General features: G+C 41.5%; 1 protein-coding gene across 1 annotated transcript in view; it reads left to right on the top strand.

Annotated features, from left to right (window-relative positions):
- The first annotated feature begins 6,364 nt into the window (after positions 1-6,364).
- LOC126456885 (troponin C) overlaps positions 6,365-12,332 on the top strand; it is a 56,968-nt gene continuing 51,000 nt past the window's right edge. The window contains exon 1 of the mRNA XM_050092714.1: positions 6,365-6,498. Coding sequence (XP_049948671.1) covers positions 6,496-6,498 — 3 coding nt within the window. The 5' untranslated portion in view covers positions 6,365-6,495. The remainder of the gene's footprint in view (positions 6,499-12,332) is intronic.

Below are 12,332 nucleotides of genomic sequence, written 5' to 3'. Positions count from 1 at the left end.
TATCAGACGAATTTAGGGTAATATCAACAGCTTCAGAAAACTGTGTAATGGAAGTAGGATTCGCTATAAATAGGAAAGGACAGAGAGAGAGTTACTGTGAACAGTTCAGTGACAGGGTTGTTCTCATAAGAACTCACAGCAATTCAACCGCAACACCAATAATTCATGTACACATGACGATGTCACAAGTAGAAGATGTAGAGATGAACTGTCTGAGGAGGTTAACCGTGTAATTCAGTATGTAAAGGAACATGAAAATCTAGTATTAATAGGCGATTGGAACGCTGTAGTAGGGAACGAATAGAAAACAAGAGTTACAGGAAAATATGGGCTTGGTAGCAGGAATGAGAGAGGAGAAAGGATATCTGAGTTCTGAAATAAAGTTCAGAAAACATGAGGAGATATACGTGGAAAACGTCCTGAGACATGGGTAGACTTAAGCCTAGTTACATCATGGTCAGATATTTCAAAATCAGATATTGGATTGTAAGGCGTATCCAGGAACAAATATAGACTCAGATCGTAATTTAATTCTGATGGAGGGTAGTCTGAAGTTTCAGGGATTCTCCCTGAAGAATCAAAGTGGGGAAAATAGGGCATATTGAATTACTAAAGAAAGATGAGCTGTGTCTGAATTTTTCCAAGGATGTAGATGTTGCGATTGTTAATACCACAGTAGGCAGTTAATTTAAAGGAATGGATATCAATAAACGGGGCAATCACAGAAGTTGGACTAACAAACATAGGTCCAGTGAAGATAACTGCTAGGAAAACTCGGCAAACAGATCAGCTGATCGACGAGAAAAGCAAGTACAAAAGGCAGAAGGCAGAAATACAGCTTATGTCACTTACGAATGTAAAAAATAGGAGGAGGAAGAGAAGCCAAACAAAAGACTACATGAGAAATGTGAAGAAATGTAATAAGAAATAGTTATCAGAACGAGTGATTCAGACTATGGAAAAGTCAAAACAAGCTTCGGTGACGTTAAGGGCAATGTGCATTCAGAGTGCTATGGGAGTTTCACTGTTAAAAGAACAGGAGTGCGCGGGTAGATGGAAGGAGTACCCAGCAGGACTCTTCGAGGGGGAAGACTTGTGTAATGATGAGATAGAAGAAGATATGGCAGTCGACGAGGAAGGTATAGCGGATCCAGTATCAGAGTGAAAGCTTTGTAAGACTGGAGGTTAAATAAGACAGAAGGCTTAGATAACAGTCCTTTGGAAATTCTATAGTCATAGGGGTAGGTGTCAGCCAAACGGCTATTTAAATAGGCGTGTAGAATCTATGAGACATACCATCTGACTTTCGGAAAAATATTTCCACACAATATACAGAAGATTGGAAAAGGAAGTAGAGGTTCTCCTAGTTGATGATCAGTTCGGACTTCGTAAATGTAAAGGCACCAAAGAAGCAGTTTTGAAGTTGTGATTGTTAATGGGAGCAAGACTTAAGAAAAATCAAGTCACGTTCATAGGATTCGTGGACCTAGAAGAAGGAATCGACAGTGTAAAATGGTGAAAGAGTGAAATTTTGGAGAAACTATTTGTGAGCAACAGCGAAAGACGGGTAATATATAGTATGTACAAAAACAAACAGGGAAAGATAAGAATGGAAGACCAAGAACGAAGTGTTCGGATTAAGAAGAGTGTGAGCCAGGGATGTGTTTCGCCACTACATTTAGTCTATACATAGAGAAAACAATGAAATAAAAGAAAGGTACAGGAATGGGACTAAAATTCTGGGTGGAAGCATATCAGTGATAAGATTTGCTGATGACATTGTTAGCCTCACTGGAAGTTAAGAATAGTTACAGGATCTACTGGACGAAATAAACAGTCTAATGAGTACAGAATATGGATAAAGCTAAGGAAGACTAAAGCAAATGGGAATAGAAGAAGAGGAAATTAATGATAAAATAAAGTAAACGAAGGAATGCTGCTGCACTGGAAGAAAAATAACGTATGGCGGACGAAGCTAGGAGGTCACAAAAAGCAGACTAACTTAGAAGAAGAGTGCATTCCGGGCCAAAACAAATCTGCTAGTGTCAAATATAGACCTAAATTAGAGGAAAAAAATTCTGAGAATGTACGTTTGAGTACAGCACTGTGTGGAAGTGAATCATGGGCTGTGGGGAAACCGGAACAGAAGGGAAACGAAGCGTTGGAGATGTGGTGTTATAGAAGGCTGTTGAAACTTTGGTGAACTGATAAGATAAATGTGGAGATTCTTCGCAGAATCAGTGAGGGAAGGAATGTATGTAGGACACTTAGAAGATGAATGTACAGGGTGACGGGTATTGTATTAAGACACCAGGGCAGTGGTCGTTAAACTGCGCCTAGTTAAAAAATTCGTGCAGCCCGCTGATCACACCAGCATTTCATAACAAGCACCTATAATCCAAAAACGTCAAATATGGTTAAGAGCTTCTTAATAGTATAGTTTTCCTGCTGACTGACAAAAAGCGAAGGTAAATTTTAAAAGATGCTTAATTTTAATTAACGTTTGTGAATTCGGCCATAAACTAAGTAAAGTTGGCAGCTTACGTTACGGGCAGAGGCAACCTCTGTGGAGTTACAGGATGTATGAGGAGGAATGTTCTGTTATATGCAGACAACCTTGTAGGCAGGGTAACAACAGTTATGAATAGTCATCTTGGGTATTAATATCTGCTTCACCCGTATTTAGTCCTTTATTTTGTTGGATCACTACCGGTTTTGTGGCGCTAAAAGCCACATCTTCAGCCTTCCCGCTCGAATGTTTTAGTCATATGTTCACATGAAAATGTGGCTTTTGGTGCCACGAAACCGGAAATGATCCAATAATAAAGGACTAAATACTGCTGAAGTGGATATTAGTACCCAAGATGGTTCTGTTATATGTCTTCCAGTATGCCAATTAATGGGCGTGCACGACTCATACCGATCATCTGATATGGTACAATTTTTGACACGAAAATAACATGGATTCCTAAATTTGCATTATAGGGGAGATCATCTTTTAATGTGGGTACTTATTTGTAGCAAGAAATGAGAAAGTCAATTAAAGCCTTTTAATACAATACAATGAGGAAAAGAAAAATGACATTCAACACATTTCGCAAACATTTGTGATCGTGTCTCATACTGTATAGTTCATTAAATATAAGTGCAGTTACTGCTATTAATCAATTAATCGTCCGCTCAGAAAGCCACAATTACTTTGTCACAACATTGGGTCACTCAGTGGGACACCAGTCTGAAACAGAACAGTTGACACGAAATGTTTCGAATGGTGTCGACGTTTAACAATCAGTACTTGGGAGCTGGCGGCCAACCTAACACTCGCCTTTAGTCTGCTGAGAGCTCAGAACCTAGTAATTTATGTGAGTCACCAATTAATAATGACATCCGTACGTACGCGGCTCGAGATGCCGTCCCACAGTGTCAATATTGGCTCTTGAGCAAAATGGTATGACGAACCCTGCATCAGGAAGTAACTTCCACGGTATGAGAGGGAGCTGTAGTAGATGAAAATTATAGGGGAAGGCAGAAACTGGAATATCTGCAACAAATTATTGTTGACGTTTCCCAGCAAGTACTATTCAGAGATGAATAGGATGGACAGAATAGGAAGGAGGTCCGCATCGCTCCAGTCAAAAATGACGACGAAAATGCAGAGGCATATTTCGGCACTGTGACGCGGTGATTTCGATGTGTACCTGTGAAAAAAACTGTATTACGTAACATAATTTTTTCGTGGCGGTAATTAGAACTCTACTAGTGCCACTGTCCCTCGTAGAGCTAGAAGAACTGGTGGTTAGGTGGTGTCTGTTACAACTTAAGAGGGAGAATGAGAACTGCTCTAAGGCTGGGAAAAATCTTCCGGCTAAAAGCGACGCCGATATTTTAATCCCGAATAACCGGTATATTTCGGAATTTGTTTGGTCTCGGTTATAACAGGTATCTTTTATTTTTAATAAATTGAGGAGGAAAAACCGAAATGTCAGTTAGCCATAGCAATTTTTATACATACGATTTGAATTATTCTGAAATATTGGGTTATTATAGAAAATGTGGCAACTGATCAGTGCTATTTTAATAACAATGCTAACAGAAACGGTCAACAAACGCATGGCACAAGAATTAGTACACCATACCTAAGACAATAATGTCTCTGTTGCTTGTGCCCTGGCTTAAGGTACGCGTGTGCGTGCAGTGGGGAAGACTTGCCCCCATCTGTTCTATACGATAGTTTCTCATTGTCGTCTCCAAACATCCGCTGTACTGCACCCCAGTGTAGAAACACGAGGGCTATTCGGAAAGTAAGGACCGATCGGTCGCGAAATGGAAACCACTGTTAAAATCAAAAATGTTTTGTTTCCAATTGTTAGCTACACCTTCCAGCCGCTTCTCTATATAGTCACCGCTCCGATTTAGACATTTGTCGTAGCGCTGTACCAACTTTCCAACACCTCGTCATAGAAGGCTGCTGGCAGTGCTTTTCGCCAATTCTCTACGCTAATCTACGGCACGATGTCTGGGCCAAAACATTGTCTTCAGCCAGCATTTCATGTGAGCAGAGATCAAACCCAGGGAAAGCCAATTACGGTCTGTATTGTGGGTAATCAGACAATTCCATCGATAATGCTGCGGGAGCACCTTCATTGTCCCCTGGCCGGCCGGAGTGGCCGAGCGGTTCTAGGGGCTGCAGTCTGCAACATCGCGACCGCTACGGTTGCACGTTGGAATCCTGCCTCGGGCATGGATGTGTGTGATGTCCTTAGGTTAGTTCTAGTTCTAGGGGACTGATGACCTCAGAAGTTAAGTCTCATAGTGCTCAGAGCCATTTGAACCTTTTTTTTTTTTGCATTGCCCCTGCAGAGTGCGGCCGAGAATTGTGACGAAGAAGGAAGAGTATTACAGTTGTGTTTTGTGGGCAGCATGACATCAGGCGCAATCTCTCACCAGGTCCTCATACTTGGCGGAAGACACTAATTTCTAGGCATCTCTAGGTGCTCACCCTTCGCTCAGAACTTAAAAGAGCGACGTGACACAATCGACAGGCAGACTAGAGACACTTTCCAACACATATGTGCAAAGCTTCATCAGATTTTTCACTGCAGTTTCCATTTCGTGATCGATCAGAGCTTACTTTCCGAATAGCCCTCGTAATTTTTTTTTATTTTACGAATTGATGTAACAATGAATCGCAATCCTTCATTTGCTCTAACAGATTAAAGAAGAAAGATTGACATAGTAAAAGATGAAGGAGATTAGGGTAACAGAAATAAATTAAAAACTTAAGAACTATTCATTAAAAATGCACAGTTACAATAGAAATTAGCTCATCTGCTGCCGATGTCTACACAATACGCCTTTACCTGCTTGTAGCCCTTGAAAACGCACAAATTAAAATGAAAACAGACTTCTTCAACTTCAATGATGACGTCTTCTCGGTTTATCAGCCGAGTCAACTCGTCGTTCTGTGGAAATTTTTCAACATGTTTCCTACTTGTCATCTTCAGATTTCGCCTGAAGATGATAAGTAAGAAACTTGTTGAAACGTTGATGCAGAACGACGCCTTGACTCGGTTGATAATCCGAGAGGACTTTATCATCGAGATTCGCCGAGAAAGTCTAAATTCGCAGTTTCTTCAACCTCCGTTTTCAGTCTTTAGCACTGACTATTCGTAAGGCGTAAGTGCGTATATGATCCATGATTACAATATAATTTCTGAGCAGAGATTCAAAAAATTAGAATCAATAAGAGAATGGTGTTTTTTTTTCTAATATTGAACCACTTACCACTTTTCTTTGTCCGATTTCTACCTTTATTACAGGAAATAATGTGAACAAAAAACAGAAAACTGATTATTTCAGAAACCGGTTGCCATGAGTGCTTTTAGCAGTCAGGTTAAATTGGCGTAGAAAAAAACCGATGTAACCGAAAACCGATTGTTTTAGTAGTAACCGCCATCCTTAAACTGTTGCCGGATGTGGTCTAATTTCGATTCGTTCATAGTTACGTATCCTTAAAAAAGGAAAGTGATAAAATTGTGTTCCACATCTCCAAAACAAAGTTCCTAGGTACGCTAGGTTATACAGTAGTAAGGTCGCAACTAATAACTTTGCGATCCTCAGTGTTTTTCCAGGTCTGAAAATAGGGCTGACGCAGCCGTGCAGTACTCGCAGAAACCGCTGACGACGTTTTGCTGGCAGGTGCCGAGATTCCAGCAGCGACAATGTACGGCGCCGCCCACGCTCCCCGTGGCCTATTTTTATTGTCACTAGGATTTCCGCCGGTGCTGGTGGGTGCGGCCTCGCAGAAGCAGGGAGAGGGGAGAGAGAGCGGCGCGCATAGCCGATGTGCCGCTGCAAATAGTCGTCTAGCTGCTTGGGGCGGCGCCTGCTATATAGGCCGCCCGCGACGCACCTCGCGTTCGCCAGTCTGCTCGCAACAGACACCGCCGAGGCTTCGCCGCCAAACACCACACCAGCGTCACCACACCAGCAGCCATGGTGAGTCACGAGCTCCGCAGGTGCCACCCCGGGCAACTGGCCACTCGCCGATCTCCGTAGTATCAGGATTGCACCGCCCACTTGTACAGTGGGTCTTGCGGATTTCAAGTCATCGTGGCAATAGCGTGAAGGTTTTGAATGTGCCGTTACAATCTGAAGCACTCCGATAATGCAGTCGACCAGAATCATGTAGGACTACTGAAACCATTACCGGGCTCCACTGTTTCAGGGCAGCTCAAAAACCTAATAAAAACAATCGATTCGGTTGATTTTAGTTCTGCGTATCACTTGGATTATTATTCACTCATTTCTTTCGAGTGAAACCAGTCTGTGGTGACAACCGAACAAAACAGACGATTCAGATCATTGTGATTTTGCATATTGACTGAATTGCTCTTGTTTTTTCAAGTGAAACCTGTCTGTACTTCTTCTGTCGGTTGAACTATGTATTCGTTCTTTCAGCTAAAAACTCTCTTAGGTGTTTTAGTTTACTGAGCTATCCACTCGTTCTTCTCAGTGAAACCAGTCTTTTCATCACTTAAAACTGATTAAATCATTGGTGGGAATTGTATTGTTCCAGCTACAGTTGCCTTGTAATTAATTAAGCCGATATATCGTTGGGGGTACAATTTTGAGCGTAAAAGTTGCCTTAGGGATACATAAAGAAGACGGGAGCATTGTCAAATTTTAGCGACTGGCTGCATTTCATTTCACTGAAAATATGTAATCTGTCCATGAATTAAAAAGCATTTAAATCTACAGTCGGAACTGCTGGTCTAGCGGTGGGAAGCGAAAATCTCCAGTGAGATTCTCCTGCGTCCCAATAGAATCTTCCTTCCCATAACGAAGAACGATACAAATATGTGGCTTGTCGGACGTTATATTCATTACGTAGTGGGAAGCGGATATGATCCGGACCCTTGTAGCTTTTACCAGTATATTACGGCCCTGGATATGGCAAAGGATACCATGCTATCGTGGGCGTTTTGCGAATATGATGTATCTAGCATTAGTCGTCAAGGATTTGGATGAAAAGTAGTAACCCTTTTCCGTTTGAGTGTTCTGTTTCTGTGTCCTCACTTTTGGTAAAACAAAAAAAAAAAAAAAAAAAAGAAACAAAAAAAAGGTGTTGAGTTAACAGGTCCTCATAGTATTTTCATCATGGTCCCTTTGCAGTGCTATTGATACACAGTGTATTTCCTTTATGTGGCCCTCATTGTCTTGGTTTTTTTCGTTTGATTCATAAAAAATAAAAATTGTTGCAGCTCACGACTGGAAATGATTTTTTTCTTTTTTATGTCGCTGAAACCATGTAGCATAAGCTCCGATTTTGTTTCTTTCTTTCTTGAGTAGCGAGTTGTAAGGTTTCACCAAAAAACAGATAAATAAAAATAAAAAATCAAAGGCCATTACTATGTGGGACCAGCACAGTGACAGGCTGGAGGGGGGTGGGGAGGGAGAGGGTGCAAGTTATCACGCCGAGGCCTCGGGATTCCACCCCATCCCTGCGTACCATGTCTCCACCCAGCCTGAACCTGACTTTCTCCGTTCTTTCCTGCCACTACCAGCTAAAAAAGAGATAGTAAAGTGAGTGCATGGAAACCAGAAGGTAGCGGAAAAAAACAGAGAAATGGGGTAGCATCTAAAAAAAGCTGTAAGGCACCTACCCGAAAACAGGTCACAGCATCGAATTTAAATTCGGTCACGGATTTTTCAGTCTTCCTTTTAACTTAGCCTTCACATCTCAGTGATGTGAGGAGTCGCCAAAAACGACACGTGGTTCGGATTCGACGTTAAACAGTATGTCCACTTTCCCCGGTTGGATAGCTGGGGCAGATTAGAGACATGCAGGCCGCCGAAGTGGCGTCCGATAGAAAGACTTGCATCAGGCCAGTGAGCAGTACGAAATTAGTATTATTACTTGAATTTAGTACTTAAAATTTTATCCAACTATTTGTACCGAAGGTAAATATATTTTACAGAATATTACCTTATTAGGTACGTGCAAACCAATTTACATTTTACAGCTTTGCAGGTGCAGTATTTCACTGGAGTGAAAAAGTACTATTCACATTCACACACTGGTGCTTTAGTTACACAGTTAAGCTGTTCTCTGGCCACCACTGTAAACAGTCTGCAACCACGTTCGAACCTCCCTCGACCGCTGGAAGAGACAAGTGGAGTCGCTTGCTGCAGGTGCACCCAGTTCCGAGTGGAAACATTTGGCATCAAATGATCGTTTTGGCATTGTTAAATATCTTTGCCCACGCTCCGTTGTCGCCCATCATCACTGTTATTGCCGTTCCAATACTTGCTTCTTATTGAGTACTACAAAAGAGATTTACTTCAGTTTCTCATCTATATTTATGAAACGGTATTTTCTTAATACTGAACTTTGTGTCTGGATCGGAATCCGAAACCCTCAGTGGCGTATTAACGGAAGAAATCATAAGACAAGATAAAAAGCGACCCTATAAATTAAGTGCAATGTACAGTGTCTGGAAGTGTGCTTCATCTTCTGAAACTATACTAACTAAAGAAATTTTCAGAATAATAACGAACGAAGACAAATATTTATTGTGAAAGAAAGAATACTTCCGTCAGGTGTCAAAAAAAGAAAAAAAATGTTCAAATGAGTGTGAAATCTTACGGGACTTAGCTGCTAAGGTCATCAGTCCCTAAGCTTACACACTACTTAACCTAAATTATCCTAAGGACGAACACACACACCCATGCCCGAGGGAGGACTCGAACCTCTGCCGGGATCAGTCGCACAGTCCATGAATGCAGCGCCATAGACCGCTCGGCTAATTCCGCGCAGCGGTCAGGTGTCAGTATATGCTTAACGAGCCAGTGATTAACTCACCAAACAGTTAAAAAAATTATCATGTGCTTGCTGTTCACGTCACCTCAGCACTTACTGAAAGAATCGGTGATGAGTCCAAATCAGTGCGAAGAGAGACACAGGGCTTCAATAAATTTAAATAAAAATTAATTTTTTATTTATTCAGAAATAAATTCATATTGTAACACCACCTATTAACCTTTGCAAACCAATCAGAAATCCGTGTTTAATGCCGGAAGTACGAAAGAAATAACATTTAAGAATGGAAATATGTAAATTTCGAAAATAATTCAGTTTTATAAATACCCTTTTTACTCATCTCTGTTTAAAATAAGATTTTGCTCCAAAAGTGTTAGCAGCCCTAATTATGGTTCATATGTAAACGAAATGGTTAAAAGGTTTAAATGAAATAACTAAAACCCGGTGACAGTGGAAACAATCATAAATTGCCGTAGCTGCTAGCGACTTGTGGCAGTAGGTTTTCTCACATTAAGTGAAACCCCTGAAACATGGAGAGTGAGTGAGAAACATTCACGTAGCGGAAATGGCTGAAAGGATAGTTGTTTCCACTCGACTGAAAAAAAAAACGACTGAACGAAAAAAACTACCGACTGTCCAGTCGGTTGGCCCATCAGTAACATTTGTACAGTGGACCTTGCGGATATCTTTCCTCATGCGAGAGTGTAGGTTTTAAATATGTCGCTGCGATCTGAAGCACTGCGATGATGGAGTAGGTTTTTTTTCGCTTTTTAATAATAAGCCGGTAAGAAGCAACTGACAAATCAATTTGCTATAGCAGCTGTATAAAAATTTTTGGTTCTTAAATAAACTTTCGTTCAAAAATGAGCAATGTTTATTTGCAAAATTTCGATTGCATTGAAATACTGGGCTACTATTGCAAATGGGAAAAGTGATATTACAGCACCAACAGTAGAAACGAGCAAAAACACACGACATAAGAATCGTACCTCGTTTGTATTGCAGAAAGGTATCTCCGTAGTTTTAAAGTATTTTATGAAGTGCCGTAGCAATAAAACACACTGCTCCGTTTGCTTCACAAGATTAAAGACGGAGGAGGCATAACAGACTTGCGACCTAACACTAGGAGAAAACATTCACAATGGTTCTTGGGATAGAATGTAAATTTGACTGATATACTTGTAATTTTATTGGCATGTTACAAACCTGGGATAATAACTGAATCCTTAATTTTATGGTTGCTTCAGGGTGAAAAATTGTTGCCATCGAAAGTGACGATGCAGAGCAGTCATCAACCTGGGACCTTTCACTCACGATATTACCGCGCGTCTCCTTCACCTTCACCATCTTTGCTGCAGACAATGAGACCAATTTATGCCACAGCCCCGATCCACTATCGATCGAGATGCCTTAGATTACTTCAGACGGTTTTAACAGTTAGGTTAAACTGGAGACGAGAATACTGGTATAACAGAAAACCGATTATATAAGAAAAAGTACCACCACAGCTGTACCTTGAGAATGCCTTTATTCTAGCGCACGACTAATTTGGATGGCACGTTATTGCCATCCTGACACTGCCAAAAGCGTATTTGACTTCCTTGGCGCATTTACTGTGGGACCCTTGTTACTAGCACACGTGGGCTAGCATTCATCAGGGGTCTATACTCGACACCACGTTGTTTCCAGAGAGTTGAAGCAGCACAGAACAACTTACCAATAACTGTCCTCCCATCCCAGTTTGCCTTGCTGCCAAACTGGGTTAGAGTCTTTGTTGTTGCTAGGTGTGTAACAAACTTCGCACCCGGTAATCCCCCGCCAAGGGACTTGCTGCAGTGGTAACACCGACCCCTGTCACAACACCGAAGTTAAACGCTGTGGTACTTGGCTAGAACTAGAGTGAGTGACCGTCCTGTTCTGCCGAGCGTTGTTGCCAAGCGGGGTGCACTCCGTCCTCGTGAGGCCAGTCGAAGAGTTACTTGACTGAGAAGTAGCGGCTCCAGTCACGAAAACTGACAGAAGCCGGGACACCGCCGACTACTTGCCCCTGCATATCCGCATCCAGTGACGCCTATCGGTTAAGGATGAGACGGCGGTCGAGAAGTGTCGTTGGCCCTCGCGATGCCTTTTCGGACGGAGTCTGTAATCCCCCGAAGCCTAAGGGCTTGCTGCAGCAGTTCTAGGCGCTTCAGTCCGGAACCACGCTGCTGCTACGGTCGCAGGTTCGAATCCTGCTTCGACATGGATGTGTGTGATGTCCTTCGGTTAGTTAGGTTTAAGTAGTTCTAACAAGGGGAGCCCATGACGTTTGGAACGCGGATTTACTGCAAACTTCGTACAATCGTAGCACTCCATCAGGACTACAAAATGTATGAGCAGTAGCGTGTACTTCTCAAGCGTTATTGAGAAAATCGCAAGATAATTTCGGTCGTCAAATATATACCTGCGCGTGGCCATTTTTACCATGAAGCGGCGGCAGCCGAGTGGTTAGCGTTCAAGCCCGTAATCGCTGGCTCGATGGATCTAGTCCCGATCGTCAGTTTTTTTTTATTTTCAACACAGTCATTTTCTTTACTATTTATATGACAATTTATATAATGGGAAAAATACATGTAATAGGATGAACTTTTATGATATTTACAATGTTATTTGGCTGTCTACAAATTTTAATTATCAAAAATAATATAATATTCATAACTATCGACTAGTAAACGACCAAACGCATAAAGTGATACTGAAAATGTATGCTTGTCCGTGATTTGAGAAATCCCTTCTAAATGGAAAGAGCCTGAAACTACCTGTTATCTGCAAGTTTTGACCGGCACACACGGCTTTCGAAAGATGTACAATTAATCGTCGCTTTCGACATTACGACTACAAGTTGCAGGATCGTATTTTTCGTCAAAACATGGAAAACATAAAGTTATGAATATTATATTATTTGTGACAGTAAAAATTTGTAGACTGCCAAATAACATTGTAAATTTAATAAAAGTTCATCCAATTACAC

The sequence above is a fragment of the Schistocerca serialis genome, chromosome 2 (genome assembly GCF_023864345.2).
Source record: "Schistocerca serialis cubense isolate TAMUIC-IGC-003099 chromosome 2, iqSchSeri2.2, whole genome shotgun sequence".
NCBI classification, from domain to species: Eukaryota; Metazoa; Arthropoda; class Insecta; order Orthoptera; family Acrididae; genus Schistocerca; species Schistocerca serialis.
This window is presented reverse-complemented; position numbering and strand designations above follow the sequence as displayed.